This window comes from Natrix helvetica (assembly GCF_964273705.1).
Source record: "Natrix helvetica genome assembly, chromosome: 1".
Lineage (NCBI taxonomy): Eukaryota > Metazoa > Chordata > Lepidosauria > Squamata > Natricidae > Natrix > Natrix helvetica.
The window spans coordinates 121,048,318-121,068,101 of NC_138548.1; the positions used below are offsets into that span (position 1 = coordinate 121,048,318).

Genomic DNA, 19,784 nt, shown 5'->3' on the forward strand with positions numbered 1-19,784 from the left:
CTCCAAATGCTAAAAAAAAAGTTTTAAAAAGGATTCCTACCATCACGCAACACAGTTGATTGTCAGAACATTTTTTTTAACTTTATTAAGCATTTTCTACTACCAGTTCAGATGAATGGCAGCATTTTTAACTGCCGGTTCAAGTATAAATCCTCATCCCTTCTTTGCATTTGCCACCCAGTTTTAGAAAACTGAAATTTAGGTAAGCTCTGAAGCATGGATAGTTTAGAACCACACCAATACCTGGGATCAATGGCTTGAATTTTTAGTATTTTGTAAAGTCATTTGTTTCTTCTAAGAGTTAAATCATAATAGTATCACATCCAGGGCTTTTCTCCTTTCCAGCCTGAGAGATGATTGGAAAGAAGTTGGGTGAAGAAAATAGATCTAGCTGCATCCTTATTGAGGAGGGGAAACAATATATCTTAACACTGGCTGATTCTAAATCAGGTTGCTGCCCTTAACCATACTCTGTTGATGCCAATTTTCCCATGAGATTAACTTTACCATATCCCCAACCCATGAGTAAGATTTACACCTGATGTGAGTAAGTCATCCTTAGCTGTGCTGGTCTAAAACTAGTTTTTTTCCTCTTATCTTATTCTGATCCCATCCAACAACAGCCTCAAGGTGTATAAAATCTATTTCCCTTCACCCATTATCTTGGAGAAAAAGTCAGGTAACCAAGAGTGGATATGTTAAGGCAGTGGGGAGTCCTATCACTTTTCCTCTTTGGACTAGCCAGCCCATGTCTTAACCATTTCTCTTTCTCCTTCTCCCTTCAGCACTTTGTTACTTGAAGTTTGCTATCCATCTACTCTCTCCTCCATCATCCCAAAGGTGCTTATTCAGGTGGCAACTGGATTTTCTCTGGGACTAGATGGTGACCTCAACAACTCTCTAAAAGGATGGAAATGGCCAACTGTCTACAAGGAGTATAAATCCTTCCATTCCCTACCACCCAGTCAGAGCTGAAGAAGCTTCTTGGATAAGAAGTGAATCGTCTCCACAGGAAAACAAGAAAGTCCAGTTGCCTCTTGAAAAAGCACCTTTGGGACAACCATGACCTGAATGACCGAGAATCTCCCTAGACATTCTCTTCCATTACTTTTCTCCAGGCAGCAGGAAAAAGAAAACCCTCTAAATTTCCTATTGGGAAATGAAAGGCAAGCAAATTGCATCTATTTACTTTGACAGTGAGATAGGCAGTATCTACATTTGATAAATAAGTAAAATAAATCTATTTGTAGTATGGTTTAATCTCTCTTACCTTAAATTTAACTTGAGAGATGCCCAAACTGAGGGTAGAAGGAAGGTACAGCAGATATCACATTTCTGTTGTGGTACCCTGAGTGAAGGATGTTTTCCTTATTGGCTGATGATATGCTGAAAATGGATGGCAGCAAAGTCAGAGGAGAAAACCAGTCTGTAACAGGTGGGATTTTTAGAAGCCAGCCAATAGCATTCAGGAGTAAATCAGAACAGGTGCAACAATGGGCAGGAAAGGGTCTGGCAATAGGGACAAGGTATGTGATGCCTTTATTATTTATGGTGTTGACTCAAGGATAAATTACGCTCACCAGTTTGTTAGATTCAGGAGATACCACACATTGAAACAGGGCTCTTCCAAAGCAACAGGTGCAAATCAGAATCTTTCTGAATGATTGTCAGTGGTTCTGGGGGAGAGGAATGGAGATGGCATATTTTCCGAATAAGGAAAATGAGCAGGTTGCAAAATGAATTAGTTTGCTTTCATTGCTTTGGGTTCAGAAGAACATACACCCAAAATATTCTACTCTGTTTGGGTCATCATAGCCTGAATAAGAATGATAAAGTAATGTACATCATATTATGACCTTCACAGCTGGGAGGTAATACCACAGTACAATGATGGGATGTCCATTCCATGGTCTGACCCAGGGACTTCCACGTTGCTACAAAGGCTCCACTCTCACCTTCTTCTGCTAACAATACTTACACCGTCTAGCATAAACAATATCCTTTACCCGGTTTAGTTAGGAGAGTTGAGAATTTCTGCATCGGCAAATCTAATGATTTAGAGTCTGAGCCTTGGGTTGTTCTTCTCTGCTTCCTCCTATATGAACAGCATTTTTGGGTGAATTAAGGAGAAACAAGGCTCAGGTGGAATACCTGCTACTGCACAATAACTTAACTTTTATGTGTTGATCTGAAATAAGGCTGATCCCCATTGGATTCTCAGTGATATCTGGAATTTCCCTCCAGAATGCTTCAGAAGATAAGAGATGCTAATAATGTTCCCTGATGCAGTTTTCTCATATCACACAGGCTGTACAGGCAGTCTTTAACTGAATGAACAATTATTCATTTAGTGACCATTCAAAGTTTCAGTGGCACCCAAAGCTATGACCACTCCTTGCATTTATGACTGCTGCACTGTCTCCATAGTCACCTGATAAAAATTAGGGGGCTTGGATAGTAGCAATTTATTTAGGACAATTGCAGCATCCCCTTTGCGACTTTCCCAGCCAGCCTCTGATCAACAAAGGCAGCGGGGGTGGGGGGGAAGCTGGATTCACTTAACAACCATATGATTCTCTTAACTGCAGCCATTTGCTTAACAACACGGGCAGAAAAGGTAAAATTATGCACAACTAACTTAACAACCTCCTTGCTTAATAATTGAAATTCGGGTCCCAATTGTGGTTGTAAGTCAAGGATTATCTGTACAGTGTCTCTGCTTTTCCCAATAAAATTGTTCCTCCCAGGGTTTCCCAAGGGGTTTCCCAAGGAGTCCTTTTTAATGGTGTAGCACAGTCACTAAAATAAAATACACACCATTACATTAATTTCTCAACAGATTACAACTCTCTTTCCACTTGTCTTCCTACTCTACAGAGTGTCGGTGTTGGCCTCTCCAGTGTGCTGTTCTTGTTCACCATGCTGGAATTTTGCATCGCTGTTTCCCTGGCTCACTTCGGATGCCAGGCAGCTTGCTATACTGATTCCCAGGTAAATATTTGATACTCTAATAATAGCTTTAGCATTTCTCATTGTTAAAAGAATGTAAAGAAGATTGTCCGTTTTTCTTTTTTATATTTACCTATATCCTCCTAACCTGACTTTTTGCTTGTTTCTTTGCTATTACCTGAAGGTTAATAGTTACCCAATAGTTATGTCTAGGAGAGGTTTGAATTGTGATCCAACACCCTGTGAATATTTGCTTCTGCATATGGATAATTAGGTGATGTGAATTTTTCCCCAGTTTCTGTTTTGTTAGAGAGTGAATGTCATGAATAGAGCACAGTTTGTGTGTTCTCTTTATAATTCAGTTATGCAGAAGTTGATGTCTCCATTTTAGAGGGCTCAGTTCTCAATATTTTTACTTTAGTAGTGTGACTACATTAATTTAAAGTATCTGATACTTGATCACATTTTCTCTTAACATTTTTTAAAAAATAGGTCTTTTTCATTTTAAAAAAAAGTAACATTATTTTTAATTCTCAGAAAAACAGCTGAAAACAGCTGTGCTACCTAAGGTCTCCAAATATAGATGTAGTAACAAAGGGGTTCTCACAGCACTACAAAGACCTTTGAAAAAAATCAGTTGGAAACAATTGAATTACCAACCACGGACCAACATTCTGCATTGGCAAGTTTGGTGGGTTAGAAAGCCATGTCTGCCCCTTGTTCAACCGAAGCAACAATTGGCTTCCTTTTGTACCAGTAACAAAGCTACTCTCAACCTTTCAGAAATGCTTTAGAATAATTGGAGAGGCTGAAAATGGGACCGGAGAAAGACTGAAAGGGGTAATATGATTGGACCTTATAAAACAGAAGAACTCTAAAAACATTGCAAGCAGCTAAATCAGCATACAGAGATACCTGTCTTGGGTCCTTGGTGCTCTCTAGCTTGGTTGTTTTCGTGCTGATGTTTCATTACTCAAACTAAGTAACATCATCAGTGCAGGTTTATTATTTGGTAGTAAAACATTTGCAAAACAACAACCAAGCTCAGAAGGAATCAAGTCCCCTTATTTCAACCCTGAGCTACAAATATTCTCCTTTATAGATACCTGTGAGGTGGGTTGTTGCCGGTTTCACTACCGGGCACGTGTGTTCTGTTCAATGTAAATTGTTCTACACGTATGCGCAGAACAATTTACAGTAAACTGAGGACACGCAGTCACTAAAAACCAACATTGAGCCATCCCAGGGGTGGCGAGTGAACCGGTTCGGGGGCCTGGCAGGCCTGGGTCACCGCCAGTTCTGCGACCTAGGCCTGAATTCCACTATCAGTTTAGCCGAAATGAGCTGAACCAGGAGCAACCCACCTCTGTCATTTCACTGTCATTTGAAGCCATTTCAGAAATCAAAAAATAACCTCCCCTGGAGGGAAATGCATCTTCTTCAGGCCTCTAAATGGTTAAAATAAGTTAATAATGTGATAGCTTTTGTGAATAAATCACGAGAATATTTGTTTCTTTATTTATATGGTCCTCAATTAAGCTGAAATCTACAACAGGGGTCACCAACCTTTCAGACCTGAGGGACCACTAAATTCATAAAGTCAAATCCCACGGACCACTAATACGAATCCAGCACGCCACTCACTGAAGCGCCTGGAGTCCCAGTGACAGGATGGTGTCCTTCAGGCACTTAGTTTGGCCACCTCTTTCTTTCTCTTTCTCTTTCTCTCTCTCTCTCTCTCTCTCCTCTCTTTTTGTCAGTCTCTCTCTTTCTCTCTTCCCCCTCTCTCTTTGTCTCTCTCTCTCTCTCTCTCTCTCATCTCTTTCTCTCTTTTTGTCTCTCTCTCATCTCCCTCTCTCTCCCCTCTCTTTGTCTCTCTCTCTCATCTCTTTCTCTTTTTGTCTCTCTCTCTCATCTCCCTCTCTCTCCCCTCTCTTTGTCTCTCCTTTTCTCTCTCATCTCTCTCTCCCCCTTCTCTTTGTCTGTCTCTCTCTCCCTTTCTCATCTCTCTTTCTCTCTCTGATTCTGATCAGAGTGGTGTTGGATGCATCTCGGTCACTCAGGGAGACAGTTGCCCCGGCTGCAGCCATGCGCTGCATCGTAATGGGCTCCAGGAGAAGGAGAGGAAGCGCGCTAAATTTAACTATGCTGCAAGAGCAGTGGGCATGGCATGTCATCACCAACAGCAGCAGCGGAAATAAACGGCTGGTCTGGGCCAGTGTCTTAGGTCTGAGAGGAAGTTGTGTGTGTCCGCGAGAGACCGAGGTGCATGGAACACCAACAAGGTCCGGAAGAAATGCCCATGACACCTAGCAAGAAATGAAGCTTCGCTCCTGCTCTGGAATATGGAGCAAATCTCCATCCCCCGCCCTTCCCTTCTCAGGCCAGGCAAGGAATGGGTGGGAGGGGAAGGGGAGGGGTGGGACCAGCCAGTAGCGGGTTCAGCTGACAAGAAGACACAGCAAGGGGAAGAAAGAGATGCAGGTTGCCGACACCCATTGCTTCAGTCTGCCTGCACTGCAGACCACCAAAATTTTCTCGTGGATCATCAGTGATCCACGGACCACCGGTTAGTGACCTCTGATCTGGAAGGTTTAGAACCATATTAATACAGTAACAAAAAATATAACCAATATATAACTGCGATAAAAACTAACACACAAAATAAAATCAGTCTCCAAAGGTCCTCAGGAGAAGCCAGGTACCAGTTTCCAGAGGACAATCCCAGTTGTCACCATCTTTATTTCAGAAGGGCATCTATTCTATACAGGGAACACTGACTAGGATCAGTGGGGTGGCAGGAGATTCCTGTCACACCTCTTGGTAGGTGGGAGATCCTGAGCAGACATTTTGCGAATGTGTGGATAAGGCTGGCAGATTTGATCAGTAAAAGTTACTTAAATGCCCATCATTTGCCTGTTAATTTATCATTTTAAAGAATTCTCTATCAGGCCATTGAGCTATCAAGGATTTCAGCCTCTTGGTGAGACTGCCAGCATCTCAGTTAAAAATACACAACTGGAGAATCTATTCCTCCTGCCTAGAGTAACAGATGTGTCCCTGAGTACTTTTTTGTGTTGATTTTTCTTTTCTGTTACAGCCAACCATGGCTGTACCTTACCAAGTCACCGGAGATGGAGAAGCTGCAGCTGCACCAACTCCTCCTCCTCCACCAACTTACGATAACATGATTACAAAAGCTCAATAAAAGAAGAACACCAGGAAGGAAATGTGAAAATTGTTGCAACAGAAGTTTCAGGAGAAGCAATGCATTTCATATTACTTTGCTTTATCCTCCAGCTTGCTTGTTTCTTTTTCAATTACAGCCTTTAAACATCAAATTAAATGGTGGCAAATTTAAAAGCTGTTTGATTTTACTTAATAGTTATAACACTTTCCTAGAAACAAGAATTCATTGGCATATTTATGAGGAAATACACTCCCTACAGTGGATGAAGGAGGCTGTTTATTACTCTTGTTTATACTCTGGATGATTTTTGTTTTTATGACAAATATAAAATTAAGTGGGAGTTCTGATGCTACAAAAAAAATACCAGCTACTAAAATTAAAACATGTAATTGATACTTAACTTTAACTATTGAATTTCTAGACTGCCCCTCTCTCAAAAGAGACTCGGGGCGGTGTACAGTCATATTAAAAAAAAGTTAAACAGTAAATATACATATTATAAGTATGCAATAAATAAATTAAACATAGGACTGGAGGAGGTAGTGAAAGTTCCCTATACAATTTAGTTAAATTAGATTAAAAAATTTTAAAAAAAATTTAAAAAGTTAAAAACATTAACCTTAAAAGCTATCCCAAATAAAATATCCGCCAGGAGGTAAGAGTAGAACTATAAGTGGGCCAGGCCGGCTAATTGGAACAGGTGAGTCTTAAGTTTTTGTCGGAAGTCGGGGAAGTCGGTAGTAGTTCTAATATCGGGGGGGAGGTCATTCCAGAGGGTTGGGCCCATCACAGAGAAGGCTCTACTCCTAAGCGCCGCCCGTTGGCATTGCTTGGTGGACGGCACCCGGAGGAGTCCCTCCCTGTGTGAGCGAATTGGTCGCAGGGATGTATGTGGTAGAATGCGATCCCGCAGGTAACTAGGCCCTGTGCCATGGAGCGCTTTGAAGATGGTAATCAACACCTTGAAACGCACCCGAAAAACCACAGGCAGCCAGTGCAGCTTGCGCAGGAAAGGTGTTATGTGGGAGTACCTAGTACTCCCCATGATGGCCCGCGCGGCCGCATTCTGAACTAGCTGTAGTCTTCGGGTACATCTCAAGGGGAGCCCCATGTAGAGAGCGTTGCAGTAGTCCAGACGAGACGTCACCAGCGCATGAGTGACTGTGCGTTAGGCATCCCGGTCTAATAGGGGGCGCAATTGGCGCACCAGGCGAACCTGGTGGAACGCCCCCCTTGCCACGGCTGCCACATGGTCATCCATCGACAGCCGGGCATGTAGGAGGACGCCCAAATTGCGTGCCCGTTCCACAGGGGGCAGTTGTTCGCCCCCTATGGCCAGTGATGGAATCAACTGGTTGAACCGAGGCGCCGGTAACCACAGCCACTCAGTCTTGGAGGGGTTAAGTTGAGTCTGTTGTCCCCCATCCAGACCCGGACGGCTTCCAAACACCGGGACATCATTTCGACAGCCTCGTTGGGGTGGTTTGTGGTGGAAATGTACAGCTGAGTGTCATCAGCGTACAGATGGTATCCAACCCCAAAACCACGGATGATCTCACCCAGCGGCTTCACATATGTGTTGAACAGAAGGGGCGAGAGGACCAACTCCTGCGGCACCCCACAAGTGAGTGATCTCAGGGTCGACCTCTGCCCCCCTGCCAACACACATTGCGTCCGGTCGGAGAGGTAGGAGCCGAACCACCGCAAAACGGTGCCCCCAATTCCCATCCCCTCCAACCGGCGCAATAGGATACCATGGTCGATGGTATCAAAAGCCGCTGACAGATCTAATAGGACTAGGATAGAGGAACAACCCCTATCCCTGGCCCTCCAGAGATCATCAACCAACGTGACCAAGGCCGTCTCCGTGCTGTGACCGGGTCGGAAACCGGACTGGCGCGGGTCTAGATAGTCGGTTTCTTCCAGGTGTCGCGGAAACTGCTGTGCCACCACATTCTCTACAACCTTCACTAAAAAGGGAAGGTTGGAGACAGGACGATAATTAGCTAGTTGCGTCAGGTCCAGGGAAGGCCTCTTGAGTAAGGGCCTCACCACCGCCTCTTTCAAGGCGGCCGGTAGGGACCCCTCACCCAATGAGGCGTTCACTAGGCCCAGGAGCCAGCCTCGTGTCACTTCCCAGGATGCCAGTACCAGCCAGGAGGGGCAAGGGTCCAATAAACATGTAGTGGGTCGCAGCCGTCCACGCAACCTGTCCAAATCCTCGGGTGCAACAGAATCAAACTCCTCCCAGAATGGTCTCTCAAGACTCGCTGTTGACGACTCCTCTGGTCCACTGAAGTGGGCCCATCCACTCCGGATCTGAGCGATTTTATCCTGCAGATATTCTCCAAACTCCTCTGCTCTGCCCTGTAAAGGCGCTTCCCGCGGCCTCTGTAATAAGAGGGAGCGGGTTACCCGAAACAGGGCAGCAGGGCGGTTATCGGCGGATGCAATAAGAGCGGCACAATGTCTACGTTTGGCCGCTCTTAATGCCACAAGGTAAGTCCATGAATAGGCTCTTACCTGTGTTCGATCAGATTCGGAGCGCGAGGACCTCCACCTGCTCTCTAGGTGTCTCCTATGGTGTTTCATCACCCTCAGGTCCTCAGTGAACCAAGGAGCCAGGGTGGTTCGTTGCCGTAGGAAAGGCCGCAAAGACGCAACCCGGTCCAAGGCCCCGGCAGCCGCCCTATTCCAGGCGGTCACTAGGTCCTCCGACCGAGAGCGGGTCAGGGCTACAGGAAGTGGCCCAAGCTCCGTCTGGAATCTATCTGATTCCATCAGGCGCCTGGGGCGGTACCAGCTTGGACAGTCTGGTTCCGCCTCCCCGCGGTGGGGGTAGCGCCAGGGAAGTCGAGCCGGAGAGATGAGTGATCTGACCATGACAGGGCAGGGCTGCTGATGCATAGCGAGGAGCCAAGTATACAATCAGCAAGCCCCACTGCCTCCCTGGGCCCCATTTCACACCAAGGGACGCACACCCAGATATCTGAGGTACAGTGAACTCTCTTGGCTCCAGACCTTCCCGTATAACTACCGCCACCCCACCACCCTTACCCAGGACCCGGGGCTGATGGAATGCACGGAAACCCGGTGGGCACATCTCCACGAGGGGTAAGCCACCCTCGTGGCCCAACCAGGTCTCCGTTATCCCTGCAAGGTCCAGCTCCCCCTCTGAGATCAACTCATTAATGAGTGGGGCCTTGTTGATCACGGACCTTGCATTGCAAAGCATCAGCCTCAGGCCCTGGCTCTGTAGTTCCTGGCCACCTAGGCTGCGGGGGTTGGTACAGACGACCGGGCGTGTCCAACAGCCACGGTCTCCCAACCGACTACGAGATCTTCTTCTGTCCTCGCACCCACCCCTCCCTATGACCGTTGTGATAGGGCAACCCTCTGTTAAAGTGTCATTCTCCCTCCCCCCCTATTACGCTCACTTCCCTCCTGGACTCACCTGTTCGCCTGGCACTGGTCCCTCTCCTGGCCTGATTAATCCGCCCCCCCACCCTGGAGCCCCCTAAAAAGGATAAAAAACATTTCATTAAAAAACCCCTAAGTTTGCACTTCCTCCACCTCTCTGGGTTCACAAACCTGTCATCAAGGTGGGCCCCGGAGGGGGCAAAGGGCCATGCCTGCGAGAGAGGGGACTCCCGCAGCAGGAGCAAGTCCGACCTCGAGTACGTAATGGTAAAAAGCTATGACAAAGTCAGGGTGCTGTTGATGTTAAAATCAGTAAGCCAGGATCTAATGGGAGGAAAGCAATGTCCACAATCACAACTAGGTGGGAAGATCTTATGTTGGTCAGGTATTCGGTTGGTAGATGGATAATAAATAAATAGATGGAGGCCTGGGTGCGGTCCATTGTGGGCGGAAGAGGGCAGATAGTTTATAGTAGCTAGTTGTTATAAAATAGCAGATGGCGAGGGTGAGAGGGGGAGAGGTAGTAGGGGTAGCCCGGCAGGTGAAACGCCATAAGTCATAAATAGCAGGAAGTCAACAGGATACCAGATGTTAAACGGGCAGATTATAGTCATCAAGGGGCACCTGGGCACAAGCCATGGCAGGTGGTTTGCAAGAGGGCAATACACTTTAGGTAGTTCTTGACTTACAACTGCAATTTGGACCAGAAGATGCATTGCTAAGTTGGGCAGTTAAGGGAATTGTGTCTGATTTATGGCCTTTTTTGCCATTATTGTTAAGTGAATTATTCTGGTTGTTCAGTGACTCACGTGGTTCTTAAGTGAATCTGATTTCCCACATTGACTTTTTAAAAACCATTTGGGAAGGTCACAAATATTAATCACCCATTCTGGCATGATGTCATACATCCATGTTGGTTGCCAAGCATCTGGAGTTTTGATCCCATGACCACGGGGAGGCTGCTATGTGTGAGGACTGGTCATGAGTAATTTTTTTTTTAAGTCTGTTGCAACTTTGAATAGTGGTTGCATAATCACTGTGATTCAAAAACAGAAGACGTTTGCATATAACTACAGTATTCCATATTGTTAGGGTACTTAAACTGATGAAAAACACACATTCCATGCAAATTGCCTTTTTTTTTTGACCATCATTCCATCTCCAACAGGGCAAGCTGGAAACACATTCATTGGATGTTTCCTTGAAGGGTTTACAGTTGTGTAAACATGCAATTTCAAAATCAAAGCCATTCATACTTTTATGGCGGGTATATTTAGGGGGTGGGCAACTATGATCCCTTTGCAACCTGTGGACTTCAACTCCTGAGCCTGCAGGGCTGATTCAGGTATTCTTGGAGTTGAAGTCTGCAGTTCCTAAAGCTGCCAGAGTTGCCCATCCATAGTATATGCCTCAAGAGACTCAATTGGGATGTAGAGAAGATTTGTTGCTTCCTTATCCATAATTACATGGTGAAACGTTTGACTCCTACAATGATTTTATAGGTGTGTAAAATGACATTTGCACAGTTTTTGAGGTTTAAGGTGATAAGCAGCATCCTGAATATAATCTAGCTCAGTTGAAATGATGACACTTCCTTTCTTTGATTAATCTGCATACAGATGGGAAGTTAAACAACCAGCCTTGTGATGCAGCCGGAACAATCTTGAACTGAACACATTCAAAATTGTAGAAATGGTAGTAGATTTTAGGAGAGGAAGCCCTCCTATTCTGCCACCTCTTACAATACTAGACAATATAGTATCAACAGTAGAAACCTCCTATTTTCTAGGTTCTTTGGTATCTCAAGACTTAAAATGGACACGTAACATAAAAAATGTCATCAAAAAAGCAAAAAAGAAAGTTTTTCCTGGGCCAACTCAGAAATCTCAGACTGCCCAAGGAGCTGCTGATACAGTTCTACAAATGAAGCAGAGTCTGTCATTTGCATCTCTATAACTGTTTGGATTGACTGCCCAAGGAGCTGCTGATACAGTTCTACAAATGAAGCAGAGTCTGTCATTTGTCTGTCATTTGCATCTCTATAACTGTCTGGATTGACACTGCAACCAAACAAGATAGACACAGACTTCTACGGATAATTAGAACTGCAGAAAAAACAATTGTTGCAAGCCTGCCTTCCATTAAAGACCTGTATACTGCATGGACTAGAAATAGGACTGAAAATATCTACAGACTTCTCATATGCTGGACATAAACTCTTTCAACTTCCGCCCTCAAGGTGACGCCATAGGGCATTGCACACCAAAACAACTAGACACAAGGATTTTCTCCCATGCCATCACTCTGCTAAACAACTAATTCCCACCACTCTGTCAAACTACTTAGTAGGGCTGTATTACTATTATCCTGCTCATCTTTCCTATTACCTACTGTGTTTCCCCAAAAATAAGACCCGGTCGTATATTTGTGGGGCTCCAAAATAAGCATTAGGGCTTATTTTCCGGAAAACATGATTTCTACGATATGAGGCTTGTATCGCAGATAAATCATGGTGCCAAATATTTGGATAGTCTGTCCCTCCATAGTATAATAGTGCAGGCTTAATCTTCTGAGTAAGAGAGAAATTTGCCAAATACAAAGTTCAAATATCTTGCCTGATGAGTTTAACTCTGTAGACTCCATAGAGAGCAACATAAAGAGCACCTACTAAAACTATATTTATTGAGATAGGCTCAGAGGCTTAATAGAAACGCAGTTATACTGAGAGTTGTGGCTAGGCCATCATGTGACTGGGTGGGTGTGGCTAGGTGGTCATGTGAGCAGTCCATTTTGGGTTCCTGCTAGGTGGCTTGTTTAGCAGTCCATTTTGCCAATTTAGCAGTCCATTAAACAATACACATAAATTAAACTTTAATTTGTTTTGCTCCTGGGGGTGTTTTATTTGCTTTTGTTTGCATGTTTCTCCTCTGGTTGACTTTACTTTTTACTAGATCATTTTTAAGTTGTTTATGAGTCTAATGGTACTCTTCAGGAAACTCAGTTTTACAGCAATTTTTCTCAGCCCCAAGGAGCTTATAATCAACATCTCACTCTCTTTCTCTGTTCCTCTCTCCCTCCCCCCTCTCTTTCCCTCCCTCTATCTTTCTCTCCCCCCCCCTCCTTTCCACTCTTTGAACCTGTTCTGTCCTGTGATTCTAATAAATATGCGGACACAGGCTTGGCTGTCTGCCATGACTAATTACAGATATAAAACCACCCCTTGGCTAGGAGCCTAGAATGTTATCTTCAAGAAACCAAGATTAGACTTACGGAATGCTTTCTCAACAGATAGTAAAATGGACTCTTGTTTCCTGCAAAGATTCCCCTCCCGTCGCTCCACCTATAAACTCTTTGGGAGGGGCCACACCCTTAGCCAACTGTCCTTACTTCCTTCTAAGAAGTCTTCTCCACAGCTGTTCCTTTCTCCTCTCAGCTCCACACCTCCCTCTGTTCCTCTTCAACTGCTCCCTGACTCAGATGCCACCTGGTGGCCAACAGGCCTCTCTAGTTCCTGCTCTGACTCCAAACACCCTCCAGAGTCTTCCTCATCCTCCAGAACAGTCCCACAATGGTCTGAACTGTCAGAGTCCACCAACAGCTCAACCGGCCGCTGCTGGGCCACAACAGAGCCCCTCTGGAGAAATTAAGATTTTAAGTACAACTAAAGTTTAGCTCTCAGGTACGTTCAAAGACTTTTACCTGTTATATCAAAGGAAAGTGTGCTAGAAGAACAAATGGGGGTGGGGAAGAGAAACCAGGACATGGAATGCTTGATGGGTACAGAGATGAGACTGGCTCCTGGGGCATCTTCTGCAGGATCCCCTTCAATCCTGGCAGTGCCCTCGGATACCTCGCTGAATTAACAAGAGGAGAGCAGAGGAATGCATTTATCCGAAATTTCCATCAGGGAGAATGCACACCTCTGTTATGACCTATCATCACTTAGTTTCAATGTGAGGAATTTCAATCACTCTTTCACAACTTGACTTCTCCCTGATGGCACTGGATTTTTTTTAACAGCACAAGTAATAGTCAGGAATGATGGGAGTGTAGTGCAGTAGCCTCTGGAGGGCCATCACATCCTTATTACTGAACTACAGTTTTTACTGCGACCCCTGAGTTTTCCTCCCCCCCTCCCTCCCTCCCTCTATCTCTCTCAAGGAAGCAAGTGGTGCTAGGTGGTGGGAATCTGACATCCGGAGACTGACGAGCTGCGCGCTGAAGACTAGCTGGCCATTGGGGAGGAAGGGCAATCCTGCAGTCTCCCCACAAGTAACACATCTCCTGTCACTTAAACTTGAAGACTCAAGGCAGCCCTCGCCTCCTGCCCTTCAGGCTCAGAGCTGTAAGCCGCATCCAGAAAGCACTGCAATGGAGAGAATTGGCTGGAGTCAATCCTAGCTTTGCTGTCCATTGCAACTAGGAATCTCAAATACGGCAGAGAATGAACATTTGTGTTGTAGCCGCTGGAGCTACTAAACAGGCAGCCAAGCTAAGTGTCAGGGTTCCAAGTAACACCCCCGACAGAATCAGAACTCCGAGGCAGGTATATTCCTCAAAGTACAGTTTTATTAGGCATGTCATATTGGCACATCTGGGGAAACCCGACTCTAAAGCTCCCTGGGTTTCCTCCTAGTTAAAAATGCATTTTTCCTCCTCCTGCCCATCCAGACCATCACATGGCCCAACCAGGTCACGACCCAAAGTTCATCCAGACTCACGTCCTGCCTCCTCACACCTGGTGAGAACATCCTTTGGTTCTCAAAGGAAAGAATTTTATTTTGGTTACAAACTCTTTGCTAACTCTACCCCCCCCCCTCCTGTTCCCACAACCCGCTCAGCCTTCGCTGTGGCAGCCCTGAAGATGCCAAGAAAAATGGCTCCAGGGCTGACAGCCTCCCCACCCCCTCAGCTGAAGAGGGCATCCTATAACAAGAGAATTGAAGGGGGTTAGTAATTCAACCACCTCCCCCCCCCCCGGAGGTCCCTTTGGCTTGGGTACTTCTCGTGTACCCCATTTTATTAGTCCGTCAGCTTTTACATCCCAGCTCTTAACCCAGGTAGCCTTGGACAAAGGGTACCCTTTCCAATGGATCAGCTATTGAAACCATCCATGGTGTAAGTCCAGTATTTTTTAACCTCGTAGTGAGTCTCCCCCTGCACCACAACGGGCTTTGGGGCTCAGCTGGGAACCGACTGCTGGCTTCAACAAGATGCTGTGGAAGACCGGGTGGACTTTCTCTAGCAGGCGTGGGAGTCTAAGCTGAGCCTTTACTGGGTTAATTACTTTCACTATTGGGAATGGCCCTAAGAATTTAGGTCCAAGCTTTTTACACAGCAATCTTAGCTTGAGATTCTTTGTTGACAGGTATACGCTGTCTCCAATTCAGAAGGGAGGCTGGGGAGAGTGGCGCTTGTCAGCTTGTTTTTTGTATGACTTTGCTGCTTCTACTAGAGCTCGCTTCGTATTTTCCCATCTCGGCTTTAGCGATTCCATCCATTCGGCCAGGGACATAGACGAGGGTGGCTCTCTGGGCAGCTCGGGCATGGGGACAAACTCCATACTGCTGGGGACCTGGAAAGGGGTCAGTCCAGTGCTACTGTGCACAGTTTTGTTGTAGGCCACCTCTGTGAAGGGCAGCAAGTCTGACCAACTGGATTGCTGGTAGTCCACATAGCATCTTAAGTACTGCTCTACCATGGCATTCGGTCATTCAGCTGCCCCATTTATATGCATGAAAAGCCAAGCTAAACCCCTGGGCAGACCCTATAGACCTCAAGAACTGTCTCCAGAACTTTGCGTGGACCCAAATGCTGGCGACCTTGTATTTCGGCAGCCTATCTCCATTACGTGTTGCTGGTTGGGGACAGTCTGGTTGGCGGAGTAGACAGGCAAGCCATTCGGGAACAAGGAGGGTTCAATGAAAGACCGGATGGACACGCATCAAGCGTGGCAAGGTCAGGCGGTAGGCGACCAGGTTGATGACCACTTCAACGGGGAACGGGCCAAGGTACCGGTGGTCTAATTTCTTGATCGGCCGGTCTGACGGAAGGTGCTTGGTGGACAACCATGCCTGATCCCCCACAGTCAATGGTGGCGGCGCTCGCCAAGACCGGTCTACGACTTTCTTTTTTTATATATAATTTTTTGATTTTATTTTATATAAACAATCCATTTTCCACTAACCAGTATCATCTGGGTACACATATTTTGTGCCAACATTCATATATACAATCTTATTCATAATTTAATCTCATTTTAGCTTAATTTCCAATACCTTAAGTATCTAATATTATAACAATCCCATTGTAATTTATTTAACTCTGTTAGTTATATTGAATATTAATACATTTTCTATACTTTAGATAACTTCTTTTACTATTAATTCTTATGTCTATTCTCTAACCACCGGTAAAAAGATTCCCAAATTGCATAGTAATCGCTTTGTTTTTTCTCTTTGATAGCCGGTGTCAATCTATTCATTTCTGCACATTTTAATATTTTCTTAATCACATTCTCCTCTTTAGGGATCTCTTCACTTTTCCAAATTTGTGCAAATGCAATCCTAGCTTCTGTTATAGCATCAATAATCAAATACACATTTTCTTTACTATAATTTTCTGGTAAAATCCCCAGCAAAAATATTTCAGGTTTTAAGTCAATATGTTGTTGTATCATTTTTTACAGCCATGTATGTATTTTAGTCCAATATTTTTTTGCTTCTGCCCAAGTCCACCACATGTGATAATACAAGCCCACTGCCTGGTGGCATTTCCAACATTTAGCTGATTCATCTTTAAACATCTTTGCCAGTCTTGCCAGTGGCCAATGCCATCTATAAAACACCTTATACAAATTTTCTTTATATGCAGTTGACATTGTTAATTTATAATTTCTGTCCCATAGTTGCTGCCATTTAGCTAGTTCTATCGTATCACCAAAGTTTTAGCCCAAGCTATCACTCTTTCTTTCACTTGTTCTTTTTCTAATTTAATAGTTTTTCTATCATCCTCTCTTCTGTTCCTGTTAATATCTTGTCTAATTCTGTCAATTCCGTATAAAAAGCATATAATTTGGCATCTTTTTCATACCTAGATTGTATTTGCAATTGTGTACACCAATCCATATTGATCCCTTGTTTTTCTAGATCTTGTTTAGTTTTAAGCTCCCCCTTTTTCAGTTAGTATATCTTTATATCTCACAATATTTCCCCTATTCATAATATTTGGATGTATTAACGCTTCCATCGTTGAAAGCCAGACTGGTATCTTTAAGTAATGTTGTTCTCTAACTTTCTCCCAAATAAACAGTAAAACATTTCTTGTACAATGTCTTTGAAAGTACCTATGTGTTGTGGCCCAGCAGCGGCCGGCTGAGCTGTTGGTGGACTCTGACAGCTCAGACCATTATGGGACTGCTCTGGAGGATGAGGAAGACTCTGGAGGGTGTTTGGAGTCAGAGCAGGAACTATAGCCTGTCTCGGTACTGCAAGAGTTGTTCAGTGAACATCCATGGAGAGGCAGGCGCCACCTCTTTCTTGCCCCACCCAAGCATCGTCCTGCTGCACTACCCATACCTGAGCCCATAAGTCCACTGGCTCTTGAACTGCAGAGAAGGACTCTATGGGCAGAACCATCTGGGACGGGAACTGGTCTTCGGTGTGGGAGTACTCCGGTTTCCACAAGAGCACATCTGCCCTTTGGTTGTGACCGCTTGGAAAGTAGGTGACTCGGAAATTGAATCTGACAAAGAAAAGGGGCCAATCAAGAAAAGAGAATCCATTTCCTGGTGGTCTGCAGGAACTCCAAATTTTTGTGGTCCACACAGACTACAATTTGATGTCAAGCCCTCTCCAAATGTTGTCTCGAGGACTCAAACTTAATGGCCAGTAGCTCCTTCTCCAAGTTGGTGTAGTTGCTCCCCAGTGAATTCTTTAACTCATATTTTTATTTCATCCAAAATATTTTGGGTTTCCCCTTGCCTCTTCTGAAATACAAAATTATATTGTGTTAGGTAACTGGACCTGCCTCACTCACAGCTGGTTATCATCCCATTGATTGAAACACTTGTCTAATTTTCCCTTGAAATGAATTGCTAAGAATTGAACTAAGGACATGAAAAGCCAATATCTAATAAAGGGAAATTGGCATCTAGAAGAGATAACGGCAAACAGCTTTTTAAAAAGATGAAATCTGGGAATAGCGTGGCTCATCCGGAGGGGGAGGGGGTGAGACGTCATCTCCCCTTCCAAAACACTATTATTAAAGCATTGAAGCGACCAGCTCTCCACAGCCCCATAGACGTTCGCAGAACAGCCAATACAAAATAGCAATAGGAGGATCAGGACTCCAAAGGACTCTCTCTTGTAACATACATACTGAAGGAATGGGGTACCCTCCAATAGAGCGGAAATTTATGGGAGGGAAGAGTCAAACAAAAAGCAAATGTTCAGTTTAAACAAGTGCAAAAGGAAACATAAGAGATTTACCCACCCTAACTTTGCCAATGTACGGAGAGGATTTGCCTTTGGCATCTATTTATCGGCTAAGGGATGCGGCCCCGATGTTTCAGCGCCCTCTGAGGTTTCCAAGAGAGAGTTTCGCAAGGAGCGCAATCGGAGGCTGGGATCGAGTCCCTCCAGCCTCGCCTTCACGCCGCTGCCGCTTTCCCTGTTCAAGCGCTAAAAAGAGCAACCCGAAAGCTACAGAGAGCGCCGGTGGAGGGAAAGGAGGGGGTAGGGGATCCTTCGCTGGACGAGGGCTACTTAAAGAGCGGTGGTGAGGATGGGGAGGCTGTGATCGCAATGTGCGTCTTCTTGTTTTTATTTCTTAAGGTATTAGTACATCCCACCTTTTAGTAGACAGCGGAACTCCGTCCTCCACTTGTTGCTGTTATGTTACTTTCGTTTTTCCTGGTGCTTCTGTGTACTTCGTCTTGAGAGGTTGTCGTGAGTAGTTTCTGATTAATTTTAAAAAATATATAGTATGGAATTAATATGTGGACCATCCCATGCCGGCCGGGTCTCCCCCCGCAGCTATCTTGTAGACGGGAAGATTTCAGGGTGGAATTAGCGGACAAGGAAGAGTTTGCCATCAATCTTGCCCTGATGGAAGTGCGTAATAGGCGCAAAGGAGCCACGTAAACCTACAGACATTCAATATTTGAAGTTCACCGTTTAAAGAGGAGGGCGGATGCAGGGCCGGATTTAGATGAAAAGAGGCCCTAGGCTATTCCACTTGTGGGGCCCTTTCACAATATTCTAATTTTCTGAGATTGTGGATTTGGGGTTTTCATGAGCTATAAGCCATAATCATGTCAATTATGACAAATCATGGCTTGAACTATCTTGCTTTGAATGTAATGAGTCTATCTCACATGTTAGTTTCACCTTTTAAGTTGCATTACTGAAATAAATGAACTTTTGCACGATATTCTAATTTTTCGAGTTTCACCTGTATATAGGTCAAGGTTGTTCCAAAGGTGTTTTTCAAAAGGTAACTACAGTTTTTGGGGGGGTTTCCTTGAAAACATTTTGCTTCCCAAGCAAGAAACCTCTGGTTCTGGCTGAAAGGTGGGGAAAGGAAGGATTTCTATCCCTGAGAAAGTTGTATTTTTTAATATCTTGCTCCCTGAAGCCTTCTGGAAATATTCTTCAGTTTTACTGCAGGCAAATATTATCTCATAAAGTGACATTAAGGAGAAGGGCCAGAATTTGCCTTCTTGATGTTAAGACATTAACTTTTCCTCACTTCTTTGTTTTCAGGTAACTTAGTGGTGGCAACACTTCCAGCAAGAATGGCCAGTGGAACCATAATTGTCATCCCCTCTAATGGAGCAAACATAATCCAAACGGCTCCTGGATTGTCCAGTGTCCCTCTTCAGGCATCTGGAGCAACTCCATATCCCCAGTATGGAGCTCAGCAACTTGGAATTCCCACCAGTGCTCCTCAACAAGTCCCACAAAAGAGTCCTTTGGAGAGATTCCTCAAGGCTGAGCCCAAAGTGCTTGGGGTAGGCATGAGTTGCAATGTTCATGTTTGAATCCATTAAGGTTTTAGAGCTATGTATGTAGAGACCTGAGAGCTCTGTGTTGAAGTTCTGGAACTTGACTTGGCTGTTGTCTGGTTCTGGAATATACTCCAGAAACCTCTGTTCTTCCTGGTGGTTTCATTCATGTTTCTGCAAAACATTCCAACTCCGATATGAATTTCTTTTGCTTTGCTC

The 19,784-nt window shown here is 44.7% G+C and overlaps 1 protein-coding gene across 1 annotated transcript in view; it reads left to right on the plus strand.

The window, feature by feature from the left end:
* LOC309390361 (membrane-spanning 4-domains subfamily A member 15-like) overlaps window positions 1-19,784 on the plus strand; it is a gene marked incomplete at its 5' end in the record, with an annotated part of 45,635 nt that overhangs the window by 20,615 nt on the left and 5,236 nt on the right. The window contains one exon of the mRNA XM_081949627.1: window positions 2,878-2,991. Within this exon, the coding sequence (XP_081805753.1) occupies window positions 2,878-2,991 (114 nt within the window). The remainder of the gene's footprint in view (window positions 1-2,877; window positions 2,992-19,784) is intronic.